Raw genomic sequence first — 24,430 nt, forward strand, 5'->3', positions numbered from 1 at the left:
CAGCAACTAAACAGAGATATAATTATTTCAAGCTCCATTAGAAACAGAGAACAACCACTAAAACTCAGTAAGTTTTCCTTCCAAAAATAAAATAAAAAATTGGCAAAAATGGTTTTTAAAGATGGATAATTTTTGCCCCCAAATTAAAGTAACTCTGTAAGAATCATCTATGACAATTAATTAGTTATCATTTAATGAATAGAAAAGAGTGAGATACGTTATTCACATCTAGACATCAATTCCACTGTGTAAGACCATAAAAAAATATTTTTTTCCCTAGTCAAAGAAAACAGAAATTTCAGCAGAGTTAGTAGAGGTCACTTTACAATGTGGTTTTTAGCTCAATTTTTTCCCAGTGAAGCTGAAGCCTAAGGAGGAAATCCCTCACAGGCTGCTCTTCTGGGAGATAGATATGTGAAATGTTCTATTTCTACATAAAACCTGAAACTGAGACAATCCAGCCTCTGATCTGTGGGTTGAATATTGGAAAAAAAAGAAAATACAATAAATGGTCACTTACAAAGAATCCAAACAACTCTAAAGTAACAAATTCTTTTTTCTGCACTGGGACAAAGAGACAATGATAAAAGCACAAGCTAAGAGTAGGAAAGTCAAATGTCCTATACATTTGATAACCACAATGCTTTACCATCATAATAAATGTTCATAATGATATTCTGGAGTCCTTTGACATGTCTTAAGTGCCTTGAAATTACTAATGTTAAGTTTATTCAGTTTGTTTGTATGGAAGAAAGAAGAGATAAGCTAGTCATGTAGCAAGAGTGATGGACAGCTCATGTGCTTCACTGGTATCAATCAGCAAAACATTTATTAAGCATTGACTGTGTGTCAGCCATTGTGCCAAGCCTGGAGATTCAAATACAAAAGAGAAATAAGTCCCTGCCCCCTAGGAAATTAAATTCTAATGGAGTAGACAACATGGAGATAGATAGATAGATAGATAGGTAGATAGACAGATAGATAGATAGATATGTGTGTATGTATGTATGTACATATATACATACATATGTATGTATATATACTCTCTAGTACATATGTTATCAAGACAATACATTTGTATAATGTATGTGCATAGACACTATATGTGTCTATATACATTTATTATACATAATATATACAAAATGAATACAAGGTAGTTTGGGAAAGGAGACTACCCTGTCCTCCTGAATGCTCTCTCCTCTCTTGATTTATCAATCACTATAACTCAGTTTCCTCTGCTGAGTCATCATCCATGTGTCTGCAGGTTTCTGAAATATTCTCCCAACTTACACTTGTACTGACAGGGGAGTCTCCAGAGTGAAGCTACTGCATCTCCCCTCAGAGTTCTAGGGGTTTCCCGGAGGAGTTGGGAATTTTTTTTTTAGTACTATAGCTAATATGGCACCAAAGGCATATTCTACTTAATGATCATCAGTTGAAATCAACTTAATTTGTTTTTAAAAAGACATTTTCACAACCTGACTTCAATATGCTTTTCCAGCATTATCACACATTATATGCTCCCCTTCACAAACTCTTCAGTCCAGACAAACTGACCTTTTTGCTGCACATCGCAGATGACATTCTATCTCTTTGCCAGAAAGGTACTCTGCTCTCATCTCCAACCCTTAGAACCCCAAGTTCCCTTCAAAGGTCGTGTCAGTTGCAACATGAGATACTTCTAAATTCTCGAAACTGCTACTGCCTCCTTCTGGTAATTACCTTGTATTTTGTATATATTGCCTATAGATCTATATATGTATGTATCATTTCCCCAAACAGCTCCTTAAGAGAAACAACTGTATTCATTTTTGTCTTAGCATCCTTTGGGCCCTATAACAGCAGTTAATAAATGCCTTCTGACTGAGTGGTCAAGAAGAAGGCTCCCAGCATGATGGGTGGACTCCTGTGAAGAATTTAACAGAAGATCTGAATAAGTGAACACACTTCACTGGAATGATCATTTATTAATCACTTGCTATGCACAAAGTACTGTCTTAGTCACTGGGAATATAAAGACTGAAATCAAAAATAGTCCTTACCCTGAGGTACTTACATTCTACTAGACTCTAGTAAGCAAGAAAGATATAATACACACACAAACTTTATACATATACATATGTGCATGTTCATATAAATACACACATATGTACATATTTATTCATTCATTCATCTATTATAAATAAAGTAATTTGGAGGATTAGGAGAGGTCCTTTGTGGGCAATGGAAGTTGAGCTGAACTTTAAAGGAAGAGAGATTCTTCCAAAAGGCAGAGGTGAGGAAGAAGAAGAATCCACATAACAGTCTAATAATAACCTAAGCAAAGACATTTTGATGGAATACCGGCTATGGGACCAAGTAAGTATGGCACTTTTGCTAGAAGAAAGGTAATATTCACCTTTGCACCTCAACCAACCATCCAGTTATTCTAACTAGGTCATGTTACCACCTGCCTGCCACCTCCTTCCTCATTTCTCCTCACCTGGACCAGCTCTCTCCACACTATACCTTGGTCTCTATATCCTAGACCTCCAGATTTCTTTGGAAAGTTAATTCAGCTACTAGAAATGGCTCCCAAGAACACAAGACTTGACTGCAGATGAGGAATAAAAATAGTGTTTTCCTGTCCTGGTATAATGGTCCAGCTGAAGCCCTCCAGGACCCCACTAACCTTGTGCAGCATGGACTCAAATGGCCAGGTTTATACCAGAGGATTCTAGCTGTCTTGCCTCTCCTCCTGTGTCTCCTATCCTCTAGTGGAGGAAAACCTGCAAATTTTTGCAATGGTGTCAAAGAGGGAGATCTCCTGAAAGGAAGATCCCACTTGGACCTATCTTGGCTATTTGGACAATGCTCATGCCAAAATTAAATGTAAAATAGCTAGCCTTGCAAATTAAAACATGTTCCAAAGAGATTTATGTATTAGCTTTACAATCAGTTATTCTAGAAGTGATAAGTTATTGGATTTAGTTCTAATTAGCCTGATTCTTTATTGCTCAGTAATGTATTTTCTATGTAGGAACAAAGTGTATTACTTTTTTTAGAAAAGTTAATCCACTCATCTTTGGAATACCTGTACTAGGGCCCACACCCTTTGTAAGATGAATAATTTAGTGCAACCCAGTCCACTTAGCCTACTATATCTATGGCCCCAAATCATGTTTCACCTTTCACATTTCAACAAGACATCTGCCTAGGCCACCTTGCTATCTGCATGCCACCTCATACCTACATATTCTGCAATACCCTTAACTACCTGCCTCCCCTTGCTGCTTTCTACCTCTTTCTCTATCACAGTAATCAAATCAATAGTGTCATTTCTTCTGGAAAGGGCATATCCATTGGCTGCCCTATATATCAACCCATCACCACTCTGAATTCTCATTAGAAAATTCCCTTTTCTGGCTAATACTGATAATATTCCTCTATATGTGTCATCTTCCTCTATTAGAATGTAAATTCCTTGAAGGCAAGGACTGTCTCCCTTACTGTATTGATATGAGCTTGGCACATTCACAGTAAGCACTCAATAAAGATATCTGCATTCATTCATTCATTCAATGTGAAATCAGTCTGAAGAGAGATGCTGGAATTGGATTATGAGTGGCTTTAAAAGACAAACTAAGGATTTTTCATTTATACTAAAAGCAATAAGTCACTGAAGTTTCTTTAGTGGAGGAATGACATGCTTGGATTTTTGCTTAAGGAATATCAACTTACAAACTGAGTGGAAAATGGATTGGGCAGGGAGGCTGATTAGAAGGTTACTGAAATAAACCAAATAAAAGGAAATGAGGGGACTGAGCTAATATAACTGTGGAGTGCATGGAAAGAAGGGTCGAGATAGAAGAAACATGGAAAATGGGAACAACAAAAGTGAGTACTACTAATTAGATATGGAAAAGAAGAATCAAGGAATACTTTGTGAACTTAGGTCACCAGAAGCATGACAACCCTCTCAACAGAAAAGAGAAGTGGGATTAGGAAGGAACTCAGTTCTACTTTGAGTGTGTTAATATGTAAATTATTATTTTAAGTAAAATCAAGAATATGATATTGAGTTATACCACTCTGGTTACTATAATTCCCAAATAGGAACCATAACACCATTTTACCAAACAATATTCCTCAGGGAAAGAATGACAAAATTAAGAACTGATCCTCTTTATTTATGCTATTTATTTGTAAAAAGCCAAACCTGTATGCAATGGTATTTTTGAGTTCTATTTTGGATGGGCTAGTTTCGTGATACATGAGAGACATCCACATGAGGATGTCTAGTACACAGTTGATTCAAGTTTGAGAGAGATACTAGCTGAATATATGGCTTACCCTGAAGAAAACAATTTCAATACAGTGTTAACAGCCTAAGTCAGACTAAAGTGGTTTGAAAAATAAGTAGGAAATGAGAAAGCAGAAATAATAATGAGCATAGATGACATTTTCTAGGAATTTAAGGAGACAACATGATCAAAAAGACTTGCATATGGGAAATTTGAGACATTAATGCATTGTTGGTGGAGTCGTGAACTGTTTCAACCTTTCTGTAGAGCAATTTGGAACTATGCCCACAGGACAACCAAACTGTGCATACTCTTTCATCCAGCAATATCACTACTAGGTTTGTAGCCTAGAAAGAGAATAAAAAAGGCAAAAGGACCTATATGTGCAAAAATATTTATAGCAACCCTTTTTTGGTGGCAAAAAAATTGGAAAGTGAGGGGATATCCATCAATTGGGTAATGGCTGAACAAGCTGTGGTATATGAATTGTAATGGAATACTACAGTGCAATAACAAATGATGAACAGGGGAGAAGCCAAGATGGCGGCATAGAAGCAGGAAAACTCCCTGCACTCCCCCCATAACTACCTCAAATACCTATGAAAAAGGACTCTAAATAAACTTTAGGACTACAGAACCCACAAAGTGACAGAGAGAAACAAACCTCCTGCTGAAGACAGCCCGGCTGGCAGACAAGAAGGGTCCATTGCAGTGTGCTAGGAGAAGAGCACCACTCCTCCTGATTTCTTAGTTTTAGCCCTAGGGCGGCCCAACCAGCTGCTGTTAGAGGGCCATCAGGAGAGTGGATCACCAGCAGCTGTGGTGGTTTCCAGAATTATCAACCCATAAATACCAAAGACAAAGTGAGAGGTCAGTGGATTTTAGGAACAGAGGGTCCAGGAGTATGGTCCAGCCTCTTCCCCCTGGAGGGAAAAGAAGCTGAGTTGCACAGCTGCCGCCACCTGGATGCTTCAGAGCTCCTGGCCTGTAGGTTGCAGGGGGACCAAGCAACCATTATGAGGGATTATTGGTCTTGCTTTAACCTGCTTGGATCTGGATTGCAGTCTAGGGTGGAGGCCCTGGGGTGGGTGACCAGATGCCAGAGCTAGTAGAGACTTCAGGGGGGCAGCAAACTAATAGGTCCGGCAGCTCTGAAAACCCCAGCGATTTGGGACAAAGATCTCATCTCTGGAAGCAGAGTTCTACTGTGGCAAAAAGCTCAAAAGTCAAGTAATTAAGTGGCAACATGAGCAAGCAAAGAAAGCAAAGCAAGCACAGCAATCCGACTTTGGATTCCTTTGGACAAAAAGGATCAGAACATGGAACAGGAGGAAGGAAACGAAGTCAGAACTCCTGTACCAAAAGCTTCCAAGAAAAATATGAACTGGTTACAGGTCATAGAGGAGCTTAAGAAGGATTTTGAAAACCAAATAAGAGAAGTGGAGGAAAAATTGGGAAGAGAAAAGAGAATGATGCAAGAAAATCATGAAAAGAGAGTCAACAACCTGACTGGAGAAAATAACACCTTAAAAAATAGACTAACTCGGGGTGGCTAGGTGGCGCAGTGGATAGAGAACCAGCCCTGGAATCAGGAGGACCTGAGTCTGGCCTCACACACTTAACACAAAAACTAGCCATGTGACCTTGGGCAAGTCACTTAACCCCAATTGCCCTCCAGAAAAAAAATAGACTAACTCAAATGACAAAAGAGGCTCAAAAAGCCAATGAGGAGAAGAATGCCTTAAAAAGCTGAATTTGCTAGATGGAAAAAGAATCTCAAAATCTCACTGAAGAGAATCATTCCTTCAGAATTAGACTGGAGCAAATGGAAGCTAGTGACTTTATGAGGAATCAAGATACTATTAAACAGAGCCAAACAAATGAAAAAATAGAAGGCAATGTGAAATATCTCATTGGGAAAACCACTGACCTGAAAAACAGATCCAGGAGACATAATTTTAAAATTACTGGACTACCTGAAAGCCATGATCAAAAAAAGAACCTAGAAATCATCCTTCAAGAAATTCTCAAGGAAAATTGCCCTGATGTTTTAGAACCAGAGGGCAAAATACAGGTTGAAAGAATCCAGTGATCATTTCCTGGAAAAGATCCCAAAAAGAAAACTCCTAGGAATATTATAGCCAAGTTCCGGAGATCCCAGATCAAGGAGAAAATATTACAAACAGCCAAGAAGAAACAATTTTAATATTGTATAAACACAATCAGGATAACACAGGACCTGACAGCTTCTACACTGAGGGATCAAAGGGCTTGGAATGTGATATATAGGAGGTCAAAGGAGCTGGGATTAAAACCAAGAATCACCTACCCAGCAAAACTGAGTATCATGTTTCAGGGGAAAAATATGGTCATTCAGTGGAATAGAGGACTTTCAAGCATTCTTGCTGAAAAAACCAGAGTTGCATAGAAAATTTGACATTCAGATACAAGAAGCAAGAAAAGCATGAGAAGGTAAACAGGGACAAGAAATCATAAGGAACTTATCAAAGTTGAACTATTTACATTCCTACATGGAAAAACAATAATTGTAACTTATGAAACTTTTCTCACTATGAGAATAGTTGAAGGGAATAGAAATGGGTGTGTGTCTGTATATATATATATATATATATATATACATACATACATATGTCTATATAGGATGGTATAGGGGCATATGAATACATGTATGAGTGTGTGTATATGGGTATACAGGTATACATAGATAGAGAGCACAAGACCAACTGAATAGGAAGGGATGATACTTAAAAGGTGAAATTGAGAGGTGAGAGAGGAATATAATGAGAAGAGATGGGGAGAGACAAAATGGGGTAAGTTATCCCATATAGAAGAAGCAAGGGAAAACTGTTACAATGGAGGGGAAGAACAGGAAGGCAAAAGGGAATGGGTCAACCTTACTGTCATTGAATTTGGCTTAGGGAGAGAATGACATATACACTAAATAGGGTATCTCGCCCTACAGGAGAGTAGGGGAGAAAGGGATGAGAGGGGGAATGATGGAAGGGAGGGAAGTTGGAAGCACACACTTTTGAAAAGGGATGGGATCAAAGTAGAGAACAGAAAAAGTGGGGGGCAGGACAGGATGGAGGATAATATAGTCAATCTTTCACAATATATCCACTATGGAAATGTTTTGTGTAACTACACATGTACAACCTATATTGAACTAATTATCTTCCCAGTAAGGGTGGGTGATGGGGGAGGAAGGGAAAGAATCTGGAATTCAAATTTTAAAATCAAATGTTAAAAAATATATTATTTTTTACATGTAACTGGGAAATAAGATATACAGGCAGTGGGGTATAGAGATCCATCTTGCCCTACTGGAAAGTTGGAGGGGGGATGTGGGAGGATATAGGAGAGAGCAGACTGGGGGAGGAAATATACAGTGGGATCACTGTTTTTGGGTGGTGGGTAGGGGAAAGATGGTGAGAAATCTTGTAACTCAAAATCTTGTGGAAATGAATAATATAAACTAAAAATAAACATAAAATTTAATTTAAAAAAAATGATGAACAAGCAGATTTCAGAAAAACCTGGAAAGACTTCTATGAACTGATGCAAAGTGAAATGAGCAGAACCAGGAGAACATTGTACGCAGTATCAACAACACTGTGTGATGATAGACTACAAATGACTGAGCTCTTCTTAGCAACACAATGATCAAAGAGAAGCAAAAAGACTCAGGAAGGAAATGCTATCCACATGCAGATAAAGAACTGATGGACTCAGTGCAGATCAAAGGATATCTTTTTATTTACTTTATTCTTTCTCATTTTTTCCTTTTGATCTGTTTCTTCTTTCACAAGTGTGACTAATATGGAAATATTTGTGCATGATAGCACATGTTTCGACTATATCAAAGTGCCTACCATTTTCAGAAGTGGGAAGGGAATGGGGCAGTGAATACAGCACCAGTCCTGGAGTTAGGAGAAACTAAGTTCAAATCCGGCATCAGACACTCAACACTTACTAGTCGTGTGACTTTGGGCAAGTCACTTAACTTCAATTGCCCTGCCTTTCCGTCTCCAAAAAGCAAAACGATCTCAAAAAACAGAAGAGGGGAGGGAAAGAAATTTGGAACTCAAAATCTTGTAAAAATGCATGCTAAAAATCTTCTTGACATGTAACTGGAGGGAAAATGAAATACTATTTAATTATTTGTCAACTGGAAAAAAAGATTTGCATATAAGGTCACAGCAGGTTACTAACTATACTATGGGAGGAAGTACCCACATAGATGGGATCACACATACAGTGAAGTAAATGTGTTTGGTAGCATTTTAGTATTATTTTATGATGTTTAATTTCTTTAAAACTGACAGTCCACATATGGTATATATGAAAACTTTTAGCCAAAATGTCAGATTAATCAAAGCACCATATTTCCCAGTCATTCTGTATAAAATGGAGTTTACTATAGACAATTAAAAATGTGGGATTTTCAATGATTCCAACTCTATAGCATAAACAACTCAAGAAAACACCAGGAAACATCATTCATCTTGCACCTTTTTCAAAATTCTAAAGAGAACTTACCGTGTTTCCCCGATAATAAGACACTGTCTTATTAATTTTTTGGAAAGAAAAACACCAGAGGGCTTATTTTCAGGGGAGGGCTTATGTTGTCCTGCCTCAGCTCTCCTCCGCGGCACTGCTCTCAATGGCGCCAGCAAGCAAATCACTGGGGAAGAACAGGATGATGCGCTCACTGCTGCAGCTCTGATTGGATGCAGCTCGGAGCGCGGTGTGCATTTCACCCAGGGGGGGGGGGACGGTGCATACAGAGGGTACCGTAATGTAGCGTGTAGCGCAGGGGATCACCTTCACTACAGTAGCAATCTCAATAGGGCTTATTTTCGAGGAATCTTACACAGTAAGGGGAGGGCTTATTTTCGGGATAGGTCTTATTATCGGGGAAACACGGTAATAAGGATTAACTAGTTACTTCCTATCAAAACAGCAGATAGTTATTATAAGAAAGCCCCTTTATCAATCAATAATCAGTCAAGGGGTAGCTAGGTGGTGCAGTGAATAGAGCACTAGACCCGGAGTCAGGAGGACCTGAGTTCAAATCCGGCCTCAGACACTTAACACTTACTAGCCGTGTGACCTTGGGCAAGTCACTTAACCCCAACTGCCCTCCAAAAAGCAAAAAAAAAAAAAATCAGTCAAGGTAGTACAGTGCATAGAATGCCTAGCCTGGTTTCAGGAAGACTCCTCTTCATGAGTTCATATTCAGCCTCAGACACTTACTGTGTAATCCTGGGCAAGTCACTTATCTCTCTTTGCCTTAGTTCCTCATCTGCTTTAAAATGAGCTGGAAAAGGAGATGGCAAACCACTCCATTATCTTTGCCAAGAAAATCCCAAATGCGGTCATAAAAAGTTGGAAATAACTGAACAACAATAAATATTTATTATGCACCAATTATATCAGGCACTGGGCCAAGTTTTAGGCATAGAAAAAGAGCCAGTAGGTATCCCTAAGCCCCAAGGAGTTCACAATCTAATGGGGGAGATAACAAGCAAACAAATATGTACCAACAAGCTATATACAAGATAAATAAGAAATCATTTAAAAAGGGAAGGCATAAGTTCCAGAGTTCCCAGGTCAAGGAGAAAATATTGCAAGCAGCCAGAAAGAAGCAATTCAAATATTGTGGATCCAGAGTTGGGATAACACAAGACTTAGCAGGTTCTACATTAAAGAGCTGCAGAGGGCAAAGGAGCTAGAAATACAACCAAGAATATAACCTAGCAAAACTGACTATAATCCTTCAGGGGAGAAAATAGGTATTCAATGAAATATAGTACTTTCAAACATTCCTGATGAAAAGACAAGAGCTGAACAGAACATTTGACTTTCAAATATAAGAATCATGAGAAGCATAACTATGTAAACAGAAAAGGGAAATCATAAGGGATTTGATAAAGTTAAACTGCTTACATTCCTACATGGGAAGATGATACTTATAACTCCTAAGAACTACTTTCTCATTATTAAGGCAGTTAGAAAGAGCATATACAGAGGGCATGGGTGAAAGCTGAATACGATGGGATGATATGTTAAAAATGAAATTAAGGGGTGAGAAAGAGGAATACACTGGGAGAAGGGGAAAGCAGAGGAAGAATGAGGTAAATTACCTTAAATTAAAATAGATGCAAAAAGGAAGGCATCAGAATTAAGAAGGGTTGAGGAAAGGCTTCCTGTAGAAGATACAATTTTAGATGAGACTTGAAGGGAAACAAAGAAGGGAGTAAGTGGAGATGAGGAAGGAGAGCATTCCAGGCATGGGGGGCAGACAAAGAAAATGACCCGAGCCAAGGGATGAAAGGTCTTGTTTGTGGAACAGCCAGGAGGCCAGAGTCACTAGATCAAAGAGTATGTGGTGGGGTATAAGATATAACAAAACTGGAAAAGTAGGATGGGGTTAGGTTATGAAGGGCTTTGAATGCTAATCAGAGCATTTTGGATTTGTTCCTGGAGGCATGACAGAAAGCCAATAGAGTTTGCTAAATAAGATTATGACATAATCAGATCTGTGTTTTAGGAAAATCACACTGAAAACTGAGTGAAGGATGGACTGAAGTAGAAAAAGTAATGGTCATGGGTGGCTAGGTGGTACAGTGAATAGAGCACTGGCCCCTGGAGTCAGGAGGACCTGAGTCCAAATCTGGCCTTGGACACTTAAAAACTAGACTGTGACCTTGGGCAATTCATTTAAACCCAACTGCCCTCCAAAAAGCAAAAAAAAAAAAGAAAAAAAAAGGAATGGTATGCTTATGTCTAGAATTCCAGACTAGATGATATATATTACTCAAAAGCAGCTGGTAGAGCACTAGATAGAGCTTTGGGCCTGTATAAACCAAGACCTGAGTTCAAATCCACTCTCAGACACTTACTAGCTATATGACAACCCTGGGAAAGTCACTTAACCTGTTTGACTCAGTTTTCTGAACAGTAAAATGGGGATAATAACAGTATCTACCTCGTAGGTCTGTTGTGAGAATCAAATGAGACAATGTTTGTAAAAGTGCTAAGCATAGTGCCTAGCATGTGTTATAAAAGCTATATATTCCCCTCTCTTCTCCTTACTTTCTATATATCCAAGATGTATATAGTTAAAACTTGGGATTGGTAGTAAATTTAGACACAGCAGTTAATCTTGACTGTGAACTTAAAGTTTTTGAGGAAGGAAAAAAGTGTTATAAAATATTTTACTTTGGATTGGGAAAAATCTTTTAACACACGTACACAGTTATTATAAGAGGAAAGAAAAATTATCCAGTTGAGACTGTAATTAGGCTATTACAGTTAAGAAATTCTCATTTTAAAAAATGTCACTGATTGAAAAGATGACAGAGTAAAAGAAGACTGGGTATTTCAATCACGGTATCCACCTATATTCTTTTCCCATATTTCATCTCTCCCTAGTTCTCTAGTTCCTATTTTACCTGTTGCTTGTGACTATACACAAGAAAGCTTTCCATCCATTTAAACCAAAAGTGAGCTATTACAGTGACCACCCCAGGAGGTGTCTGCATTTTTTGTCACAGTGGAACATGACTGTGCCAACACTACTGAGATGAGTGGTTCACTATCTCAAGCCTAGGAATATGTGTCTTAAAAGAACACCAGCTCCAGTGTCAGGATGACCTGCAGATCGAATCCGGGCTCAGACACTTAGCACCCACCCAGAAACACCTGGCCATGTAACCTTGAGCAAGTTACTTAACCCCAATTGCTTAGGGGTGACCAGGTGGCTCAGCGAGTAAGAGCACCGGCCCCAGTGTTGGGATGACCTGGGGATCAAATCCAGGCTCCGATACCTAACACCACACCCAGAAATAATTGGCTGTGTAATCTTGAGCAAGTTACTTAACCCGATTGCTTAAAAAAAAAAATGAAAAAAAAATATCTTAACAACAATCCTATTTGTGGTAATTCTATTTGACCTACCAATAATTCAAAATAATTTTGGTAAGTATAATTAGCTAGGTCTTTTGTCAATGCAAAATTATTTTCTTTAATATAGTTAAATATTATATATAGTTAACAGTATTGAGTTATTTTTTGGACATGATAATCCCCAAATGGACACCATGACCACTTTATCAAAGGGAAAGATTAAAAAAATACAAAAAATTACATTCAGGGGAAAGATGAAAAAACTTGGAGTTGATTCTCTTTGATTTATATTATTTATATAATATCAAAATAACAATTAAAAAAAAACTTTTTAGTTTTTTGGTAAATTAATTTTGTTTAAAAAAAAACAACCATTCAAACAGGTTGCCAGGCAAGTGATTAAATGATTAGCTAAGGATTATTTTTTTATTCCCCAATTGATAAATGGCAGCTTAAACATGCAGTTTTCAGGTGAAGAAATCAAAGTTATCTATAGTCATGTGAAAAAAGGCTCTAAAATAAAATAAGTATGAGGTACCACCTCACACCACTTACATTGGCTAATATGAAAGAAAAAGGAAAATAATAAATGTTGTAGGGGATGTGGTAAAATTAGGACATTAATGCACTGTTGGTAGAGTTGTGAACTGATCCAATCATTCCAGAGAGCAACGTGGAACTATGTCCAAAGGGCTATAAAACTGGGCATACCCTTTGATCCAGCAATACCTCTACTACATCTGTATCTCAAAGTGGTTTTTAAAAGGGGAGTGAATAGGGAAAGGACATATCTATACAAAAATATTTATAGCAGATCTTTTTGTAGTAGCAAATAATTGGAAATTGAGGGGATGCCCACCAACTAGGGAATGGCTGAACTAGTGGTATATGATTGTAATGGATTATTACCATGCTATAAGAAATGATGACAGACTGACATCAGAAAAACCTGCAAAGACTTATATGAACTGATGGAAAATGAACTGAAAAGAACCAGAAGAATACTCTACACAGTAATAGCGGTATTGTATGATGATCAACTATGAATAGCTTAGCTAATTCTCAACAATACAATGATCCAAGACAATGCCAAAGGACTCACAATGAAAAATGCTATCCACCTCCAGAAAAAGAATTGATGGAGTCTAAATGTAGATTGAAGCACACTATTTTTCACTTTCTGTATTTTCTGTGTGTTTTTTTTCCTTTGGGTCTGTGTCTTCTTTCACAACACGACTAAAATGGTAATGCTTTGCATGATTGAACGTGTATAACCTATATCAATTTGCTTACCCTCTCAGGAAGAGAGGAGGCAAGGGAGGAAGAGAGAAAATTTGGAATTCAAATTTTTTTAAATGAATGTAAAAATGTCTTTTTTTCTAAATTCTAAAAATTGTCTTTACATGTAACTGGGAAAAAAACAAATATTATTTTTTAAAAACAATTTTTTTAACTTTTCAAACTCCTAGAAAAAAGCTGTCTACATTCATTGTCTTTGCTCCTTCATATTCTAAGACATACTTTATAAGCAGATTTGACTGAACACTGGCAAATAAGTTAAATTTTAAAATATATACTATATACAGTATATATATATATACATGTAAACTATAGTAATAGTATAATGACATGTGTATATATGTATATATTTACTAAACAGTAACATATTAAATATTATTACATTATAATTGTATAACAATGTATTATCTATAATATACACTAAGTATCACTATATATAATTACAAAATATTAAGTAATTTATCTATATTTACACTATTTCTTGAAAAGAAAACAGAAACACTGACCAGTAGAAAATGTTGCTGTCCTAAATGTCCAAACACAATCTTTTAATTTCACGTAGTGATGCATCCTGGAGTCCTCTCGGAGATCCCACAAAACTACTGAGCCATGGATTGTTCCAGCAAATAGTAAAATTGCTTTAAAGGGGCTAAAACAGCAGCTCATGACCTCAAGAAAGCCAAGAAAAGAAACTCCAATAACTGAATTGTTCCAAGACCAAAATTACAAAGCAAATATAAACCTTGTATTTCACTAAGCTGTAGAAACTTCTTCATTCGCCTCTTCCTACTCAATTGACTTACTTGACTTCCCTTTTCTCACACACTATTTTATTTATAGTAAATATCTGTATTATAGCATATATCCTTGACAACTAATTACTAAAGAAATTACTTTTCTCCATACCCTTAGGCAGGAGTCCTATATTAGAAGAAAAGGGACAGAAGGAGCAAAATAATTTTTAAATGTCCCTATTCTTAACCCAGATCTTGAGAAACAGTATGCCCTTCAAAACCTTTCCCCAACTTTTCTAGTCTTACAACTTATATCTCCACCCCTTTCCACAGTCTACAAACTGGTGACACTGACCTCCTTGCTATTCTTTGCAAAAGACTCTTTATCTTCCAACTCTAGATCATTTTCAATGGTTATCCCTCATGCTTGGAGTGCTCTCTATCCTCATCTCTGCCTCCTGGCTTCCTTCAAGTCCCAAATAAATTCTCACCTTCTATAGGAAATCTTTCCTGATCCGCTTAATTTCAATTCTTCATTCTCCCCTGTCAATTACCTCCAGTTTATCCTATATGTAGTTTGTTTACACATAGTTGTTTGTATATGGTCTCCTCTATTAGACTGTGAGCCCGTTGAGAGCAGGAACTGACTTCTGCCTTTCTTAGCATTTTCATCAGCCACTACAGTGTCTGGCACATAGTAGGTGCTTAATAAATGTTTTTTAACTGATTGATTCTTGAAAACTATGTCTTAAACTGTACCCTGAGGATCTCCAAAGCAAATCTCTATCAAGAAGTGGGCAAAAACATTCTTAAGATAATCATCTTCAGGGTGGCTAGGTGGTGCAGTGAATAGAGCACCAGCCCTGGAGTCAGGAGAACCTGAGTTCAAATCCGGCCTCAGCCACTTGACACACTTACTAGCTATGTGACTTTAGGCAAGTTACTTAACCCCAACTGCCCTCAAAAAAAAAAAGGCCAAAAAAAAAAAAGATAATCATCTTCAAGGGAAAATCCAGTCTTCTTAATTGCAATAGTACCAGAAACACTCAAGTTGAGTTTTTTTTTTCATTTCTAAAAGGTCTGAAGATATTAACAATATACAGAGTAGCCATAGTCCAAACAAAATAAGAGAATACAACAGAAGGTTATAAGACCACAGTCAGTTTGAAAGATGTTCTTCTTAATCTCAAATCTTAAACTTTCCAAATAATCTTCCTCAACCATAGGAATTCAAATCCAGCCTCAGACATGTAATATTTACTAGCTGTGTGACCTTGGGCAAGTTACTTACCCCCAATTGCCCTGCATTCCCCCTTCCAAAAAAGCAAAATAAAATAAAATAAAACCATAGGAACTCCCTTCAGACTTCTTCCAGTAATAGAACAAAGTGGGTTTTCCTGAGTCAAAACACTGAGTGGAGGAACCATCATTCTACTTCATTAATAAGCTGATGAAGCAGACAGCCAGTGGGACATTGAAAACAATCTTTTATATCTTAGTGTTTAACAAAAAAAAATGCAAACTTTTTCCTCACACTCTCCTCTTCCTTTTTAAAATGTTCTCTGATGCTCTTTATTCCCATGATTTTTTCTTTCCTTTCCCACATCTAACTCAATGAATTACAAAGCCTCCCACCCCCATTATTTTGGTCAATAAGCATATAGTTCCCAGACTGAAAAGATCATCTCTTAACTGTACCTTTGATTCACAGATTAAAACTTTCTGAGGGCTGGAAGGTTGCCAAATATCCCATACACAGAGAATATATCTTTTATCCAGTATATCAGAGAATGGCTTTTCAGGTAACTCATGAACAGAAACTAAAGTCTGTCTCTGAATTTGAGAAACATGTAAAGAGGACACTTTACGATCTAAGGAAGAAATGAAGGAAAAATTTCATTCAAGTGAAAAGTTGCTGAAATAAAATTCGTATTAAATCAAAGATAACTTAAAATATCAAAATAGTGGAAAGTTCAACGTTTATGATGTAATTGTGGCTGTTTAAGTATGGCTGAATAATGGGTTTTTTCCCTACTATGTTCAATCTAAATCAATTCAATAAACATCTAGTAAGCCATTAACTATATGCTAGGTACTATGGTAGGCACTGGGGATAAAAAGAGCAAACCAAAATAATCCTCAAATACAAGGGACTTACTACATCTAAACAGGTTCAATCATGAAATAAAACTTTTGATAAGTGACTATCTCCTAGTTAGTAGAACTATTGTTTCAGTTGACCTTAAATTTTGTTCAAAATGAGAAACTTCATTAATTATAAATTGTTCCAGGTCTGGAAAGTTTTTGACACTACCATTTCCTAAAAAATACATCGATAAGCCATTGTGTGAGGCACTGTGCTTTCATAGAATTTCAGTGTATTAGAAATGGAAAAGAGCTCAAGTGATACGAAAGTCAGGTGGTATATGTGGTACATGTGATACAAAAGGAATACATGAGGAAGAGTCAGATGTGGGCTCTAATTCTGTGTCTGCTCTGAATTATCTCTACAGAAATGGGCACTTCATTTCACACCTTGGTCTCAGTTTCCTAATCTGTAAAATGAAAGGATTGTTTCAGATTATCCCCCATCTATTAATTCTACGTATTTCCCTCTGGAATTAGGGCTTTCTTTAAGTATTTTTTCTGTTTATGAACATCAATTTTCTATAACAATAAAAATAACATAATTCACATTTATATTTTGCACATGCTAATTGCATGTGCAAAACTGCTAATCTAATAGAGTACTTTAAAGCTTGCAAAGCACTTTACATTTGAATATTATGTTGTTATAAATAAGTTTTACATGTTTTGTAGTGGTAATTCAGCACATTGCTAGCAACTGTTGTAGGTTTAGGTTTCACAAATATATAGGCTATAGAAAACCAAATAAGACTTTCAGTTGAATCTGGATCTTAATGTCATGCCGGTGACCAATTCTGCCTCTGAAAGGACATTCTTGATTCAGAGAATCATAAAGTCTCAAGTGATATAAACGACTTTAGAGGTAATCTACCCCTACTTCCTACTGAATTTCTGCATTCAGTGTCCTCTGTAACTTTCCTAAGAGGTAAGTGTTACTCAGTCTTTGCTTGACAATGACTGGCTTTGGGTAAATTGTTAGCTTACCTCTGGGACAGTTGTAATTGTTAAGAAAAATCTTCCTCATCCCGAGCAAAAATCTACCTTTCATCAGTTGTTATTAGTTCTGCCTTCTGGAACTATCCAGGATAAATTAAATCCCTCTTTCCACATAACAGCCTTTCAAATTCTTGAAGACAGCTATCAAATGTCCCTCTCTGCCACCACTCAAGTCATCTGTTCTCCAAAGTCAATGTCCTAGGTTCCTAAACCATTCATCACTGACTGATCATATCACTTAAGGTTTTTAGATGAAGAACACATAATAAAGTCTTACTTTGTAGGAATGGTAGGTTAGTGTTCATCTGGGCACAGGTCTCACTAATATTAAGGGCATTTTCTTGAGACCTGAGATTCCAATTGGGTTCAGTTCCAGCACGATCTTCCTCAAGTAATACAGCAATAACCTGTCCAACACAAAGAATTATGCTTTAAATATGGAATTTTCACATTTATTGAATTTTCTTTAAAAATTATTTTTCTTTTTTCCACCCTGAAAATTTGTTGGTTAAAATCATATTTCTTCTTCTTTTTTTTTTTTGCTTTTGTTGGAGGGGGAAAGCAGGGCAATTGGAGTTAAGTGACTTGCCCAAGGTCACATGGCTAATGTGTTAAGTATCTTAGGCCGGATTTGAACTCAGGTCCTCCTGACTCCAGGGCTGATGCTGTATTCACTGTGCCACCTAGCCACCCCTAAAATCATATTTCAACAGTTAAATCAATCCAATTATTTAAAAAGCCAATTTTCTACTTTTCTGGAGAGTAGCTGAAGCTGATTTAAAATGACTACACTATTCTAACAACTTCTTTAGGCTATTTAAATTATTTTGTTAGAGATGAATTTGCTGTAATTAATATAGTATTTGCTTTGTAGCACTCTAATGTATAGACTTGTATTGTCATATATTATTACAGTGCTCACTCAAAGTGGCTTATTTTCCTACTTCACTGTAGCTCCATTAAAAGCAGCAACCATCTTATTTGAACTGAATATTGTCCCCAATGCCTAATACAGGGCTCTGTAGGCAGTACTTAGTCACTATTTGTTTAATTTGATTGAGTTGCTAAAAATACCATTTCTAGTCAGAAAAAGTTGGAGAAGAAACAGGGTCCTACCTGCTCCGAAATTAACTGGAAGGGGTAAAAAACATGTCACACACCCTCTGGAATTGATATCTGAATATGATAAGTGCTATATTTTCACATCAATGTTTTAGGTATATTGAATCATATACACGTGTCATTTTAAGAGAAAAGTTGAGATGTGATAAGATATAATTAATCTGTGGTCATTCCACAATAGAACATTTGCCTCCATGGATCATATGCACCGAGAAATGACCTTTGTCTCTGCAAACCTCCCAGGGCACTTAAGTTCTACCCCTCTTAAGCATTTGTCATGTATTACACTAGTTTTAGAATATGTGTCTTATTTTCCTACTAGACTACAAGCTTCTGTGATTAGTGACCATGTCTTATTTATTTAATCTTTTGGTTAAAGAGTATACAACAAAGTCCTGCTCTGAAGAAATAGTGAGCTAAGACTACGAGCTAAGCTCCCTGTGGTTAGACACCATGTCTGACTTACTTTGTATCTTTACCATTCCCTAAAGTGGCGGTCTAAACACTAGACATTTAACAACTCTCAGTATCCTAGGCAACTCTCTAAGAACATAAGTTGTAAAACAGTGGCTGTTCTACACTGTTTTAGGGAGTTTCCTCATTCTTTCACTCATGTCCAACTCTTTGTGACCCCATGGAACATAGCACACCAGGTCTTTCTATCCTCTACTATGTCCCCAAGTCTGTCCAAGCCCATGTTCACTGCTTCCATCTGTCCTTCCAATAAGCTGTCTGAATTTATTTCTTTGATTATTGACTTACTTGATCTCCTTGCTGTATAAGGGACCCTCAAATATCTTATCTAAAGAGCACCATAATTCAAAAACATTGGTTCTGTGACATTCAGCTTTCTTTATAATCCAACTCTCCCAGCCATACATTACAACTGGAAAAACCATAGCTTTGAGTATCTCGACCTTTGTGAGCAAGGTGATGCTTCTGCTTTTTAGTATACTGTTCAGATTTCCACAGCTTTCCTTCCAAGGAGCAAAGGTCTTTTGATTTCATGGTTGTAGCTGCTGTCTGCAGTGATCTTTGAGCCCAAGAATATAAAATCTGTCACTGCTTCCTTTTCTTCTCCCTCTATTTGCCAGGAACTATTGCTCCTTCGGCCAGCAATCCTGAGGGTATTCCCATCCCAGTTTGATTTTTTCAAATTAAAGTGACCATCCCTGGACTAATTTCTTAAAGAAGCCTATTCGCTAAATAGGCATGGCCTCACCCAAAGTGAAAACCTGGAAAGACCTTAGCTTAAAAGAGCCAAGGTCTCCCACTGCATCCTGGGCATTCTCCGGTCATCCTGATCGATATTTGGTCACTGGACATAAATGGCTCTGGAGAAGAAAGTGAGGCTATTGACTTTGCACAGTCCCTCACTCAAATCCAAGTCAACTGCAAGTTGACATCATCTCCCCGATGTCATGGTCCTCTGTGAGAATGAAGGACAAACCACACACAATTTGCCAGGAAGTAATGGGACCAGTTGCTGTGATCTTAGTTTTTTCAATGTTAAGCTTCAAACCAGCTTTTACACTCTCCTCTTTCACCCTCCTCAAGAAGCTTCTTAATTCTTCTTCACTTTCTGCCATCAGGATGGCAATGTACATGTACAGAATTGCCTTTTGGGCTGTTGAAAAAGAGTGTTTGCTATGACCTGGGGTTATCTAGTTATCTTGACCGCTTCATTCTATACTCCAAGGCCAAACTTGCCTGTTATTCCAATTATCTTTTCATTTCCTACTTTAGCATTCCCATCCTCTATGATGAATGTGACATCTTTTTTTGATGGTAGTTCTAGAAGACGTTGTAGGTCTTCATTCAACGGATCAACTTTGGTCTCTCTGGCATGGTTGGAACACAGACATATTACTGTGATTTTTTTTTATGAGCAATTGGGGTTAAGTAATTTGCTCAAGGTTACAGGGCCAGTTATTTCTGGGTGTGGTGCTAAGTGTCGGAGCCCGGATTTGATCCCCAGGTCATCCCGACACTGGAGCTAGTGCTCTTACTCCCTGAGCCACCTGGCTGCCTCTAAGCAATTGGGGTTAAGTAACTTGCTCAAGGTTACACGGCCAGGTGTTTCTGGGTGGGTGCTAAGTGTCAGAGCCTGGATTCAATCCCCAGGTCTTCTCGACACTGCAGCCGGTGCTCTTACTCGCTGTGCTACCTGGCCGCCCCCTACTGTGATGTTGAATGGTAAAAGTTTACACCTTGGATTCAAAAACATATTCCTCACTGAGTGATGCCCTCTAAAAATTATATCACAGGTAGAAAGAGATAAAGTGGATGGGCTGAGTAGGACCAGATTATGAAGGCCTTGAAAGCTAAACAGAGAACTAAGGTGATAGATAATGGGGCTACTATAAATTCTTATGCTAGGAAGTATTTTAATTATAACAGTTTGCTTTACTGCTGTACCATAGAACCCCTAGGCCTTCCTATCTGACCTGCAGATGAAACTTCCCATATGTGTTGTTTCCCCCATGAGCATGTTAACTCCTGGAAAGGAGCTTTCCTAAAACTAAGCCTGGCTTTCCTAACTGTATCTTCATATGCTTTGCACATAGTAAGAGTATAAGCATCATTTTTCATTCATCCAGTGCTTTAGGAATATAAAATCTGGAAACAATATGCAGAATGATATTTCAGAATTGAAAAAGAAAAACCTCCAAATAAAAAAATCTTGTTAGAAGACTGATTCAATAATTTAGTTGAAAGACAGAAAATGCCATCCACATCCAGAAAAAGAACTATGGAACTGGAATGCAGAGCGAAGCACACTATTTTTTTTTTGTTTTGCATTGCTTCTCATGGTTTCTCCCATTCGTTATAATTCTTCTATGCAACATGAGTAAGGTGAAAATGTATTTAATAGGAATGCATGTGTAGAGCCTATATCAGATTGCATGCTGTCTTGGGGAGGGAGGCGGGAAGGAAGGGAGAAAATTTAAAATCTTATTTTGGAAACTAACAATAAATAAGTTAATAATTTTTTTTAAATTTTAAACAAAATAATTTAGTTGAGAAATGGTAAGTGAAAAAGAAAGGATGAATCTGAAATACATCTAGAAAAAAATTATTTGATTTAAAGATGGAATAGACTTAGGAGGTAAAGAACAAAGGGGGTAAGACCAAATACTCTATTTCCAACATGATCTATTATGGTTTTTTTTGTTTGTTTTTTTTTATATTTTTAAGCAATCGGGGTTAAGTAACTTGCTCAAGGTTACACAGCCAGTTATTTCTGGGTGTGGTGCTGAGTGTCTGTGCCCGGGATTCGATCTCCAGGTCGTCCCAACACTGGAGCCAGTACTCTTACTCGCTGAGCCACCTGGCTGCCCCTAAGCAATTGGGGTTAAGTAACTTGCTCAAGGTTACACGGCCAGGTGTTTCTGGGTGGGTGCTAAGTGTCTGAGCCCGGGATTCGATCTCCAGGTCTTCTCAACACTGGAGCCGGTGCTCTTACTTGCTGTGCTACCTGGCCGCCCCGGATCTATTATGTTTTTACCTTACTACCTACACCTTTTTTCCTTCAATATTCTACTATAACCCACCTGACCTCTTTTGCTCACCTAAGTCTCAATTTCAATTTCCTTCCTGACCTTCCCAAGAAGCTAAACAGGACCTGGTATAACCAAAACACACATATCAAAACATATAAAATATTCAAAATAAATATACAGTAAAAAACCTTGGTGACAGTGGTGCTAGATCATTTCTATTAGTGGTTACTTTGTTTTGTGTGGTTAGATTTAGTGGAAGATTTCACCATAGTTTATCCAAATCCCTGTAACTATAAGGCATGAAATAATAAAGTATTACTGTCTTATTTTTGTTTATTGCCATGTTTATTTGCTACAAATAATGCCCTATGCTACATGTATGCCTGCCTAACATTTTTGTCTATATTAACTTCAGAAAATAGCAAACAACCAACCATATATTATGTCTTTGCCATTTTACTTTTTTGTAAACAACAAACAAAATGTAAAGAATAATTTGAAGAGTGTCATGTATACATAAATATTTAATATATACTATTCAGATCATCATTTTTATTATGGTTTGTCTTAGGCAACACAGATAACCCAGGGATTTAGCCTTTCCCCATACAGTATAAGCATTTGCAGAACATTGACTATACCTGACAAGCAGCCCGAAGAAAATTAGCTAACCTTGGTGTGTCAATCTTTGTTACATATGTACCATCAGACATATCTCTGCTATTTTTAGTACCTGAAAAAAGATATTAGGTTACACTAATTATTATTGCAATTATTATAATTACTATTATTACTATATCACAAAATGATAAGAACAGAATCTGTAAGAGGCAGATTACAATTTAAAAGATGTTAGTAATTAAAACTTCCAGTTCGATGGTTTTTAAGATTTTGGACAGCTAGGTGGTACAGTGGAGAGTGCTGGGCCTAGAGTCAAGAAGACTCATCTTCCTTAGCTCAAATCTGGCCTCAGATGCTTGCTGTGTGACCCTGGGCAAGTCACTTAACCCTGTTGACCTCAGTTTCCTCATCTGTCAAATAAGCTGGAGAAAGAAATGGCAAACCATCTCAGTATCTCTGCCAAGAAAACCCCAAATAGGGTCATGAAGAGTCAGATACAACTGAAAATGACTGAACAAGAACAGTAACAAAGTAACTAAAATGTGTCAGGAAATAGGTCATAAATTTCTAAATCCACTAATGGCATCCTATGCATATTTTCCCTCAGTTTCTGCAGATGTATTTTTTTAACCAGATCTGTAATTTCATTGGTATAGGCAACCCCCATGAGGAAACTTCCTCATCAATTCAGATCAGAAGTCCCACCTCTGAGATCACTGAATTGCTCAGGTCACAAAGCCAAAGGATTTCAGGTCTTCGTGACTTTGAAGGTGGTAATCCATCCACTACTCGATGCTGCCTCTCTATATACACACCCCATGCTAATTCTTGCATACATGCCTTTGGTCATATGAGTATCAATCATTATCATCATCTACTAAGGTCCTACTCTAATGTCCCATTTAGAGATAAAGTAACCCTATGGTTGGCAATGACAGACTATGCATCTGACATCTGATGAGTAGTCTAGCTAAATTCAAAGAAGCTCATGACCAGCAGGTTATTTGTTTTGCCACAATAACTTGTTAAACTATATACTAAAGCACAGGGGAGTTGTGACACACACCAGTAAATGGAGTATGAACACATCATTATCAAATTACAGATCCTTGAAATACTAAAGTATAACAATAATAATAATAATAATAATATAGATGGCATTCATATAGAACTTCACAACTTGCAAAGTCTATTATCTTATCTGATCATCACAAGAGACTTGTGTGAGTTAATGCAGGTATGATTTACCCTATGGTACAATAAAGGAATGAAGACAAAGAAAAGTGAAGTGACTTGTCCATCATCACACAGCTACTAAGTGGAAGGATCAAGATTCAAATCTAGATCTCCTGGCTCCAAATTAGGTGCTATTTTGTATGACTGAAAATTTAATTTTTGTAAATTTAATTCTATTTTAAATATACTAAGGAAGCTAATTATTTAAAGGATGCCTATAGTGATTCCTTTCATAAAATAGTTACTACTAATTCATCTATTTTACAAATTCATGTGTTTATTATTATTATTCATGCATATATTAGCTTTCAGGAAGTAGGGCTCATCTTTTTAAAGGAGGATAGTAGTAATTCCTTTCCTTTACAGGGATATGTTAAGGAATTAACAGTGAGTAAGCAATTTCAATGATAACTGCATAAGGATAATAGCATAATGCCAAGGAACTCTATGAGCCTTTAATGGATATTGATTGATCTTATTTTAAAATAACACTGAAAATTAAATAATTGACACAAAGGAGTATAGATGTACCCAATTTATGACTAGGCTATGTTCC

The 24,430-nt window shown here is 37.2% G+C and overlaps 1 protein-coding gene across 1 annotated transcript in view; it reads right to left on the reverse strand.

The window, feature by feature from the left end:
- DYNC2I1 (dynein 2 intermediate chain 1) overlaps positions 1 to 24,430 on the reverse strand; it is a 112,490-nt gene that overhangs the window by 29,538 nt on the left and 58,522 nt on the right. Inside the window, exons 14-17 of the mRNA XM_069086069.1 lie at positions 22,659 to 22,750; positions 17,670 to 17,799; positions 15,947 to 16,119; positions 14,021 to 14,183 (exon numbers count right to left, since the gene is read on the reverse strand). Of these exons, the coding sequence (XP_068942170.1) occupies positions 14,021 to 14,183; positions 15,947 to 16,119; positions 17,670 to 17,799; positions 22,659 to 22,750 (558 nt within the window). The remainder of the gene's footprint in view (positions 1 to 14,020; positions 14,184 to 15,946; positions 16,120 to 17,669; positions 17,800 to 22,658; positions 22,751 to 24,430) is intronic.

The sequence above is a fragment of the Petaurus breviceps genome, unplaced genomic scaffold (assembly GCF_028583685.1).
Source record: "Petaurus breviceps papuanus isolate PSGF00001 unplaced genomic scaffold, PetGlider_PUasm1.0 178, whole genome shotgun sequence".
Taxonomy (NCBI): Eukaryota; Metazoa; Chordata; class Mammalia; order Diprotodontia; family Petauridae; genus Petaurus; species Petaurus breviceps.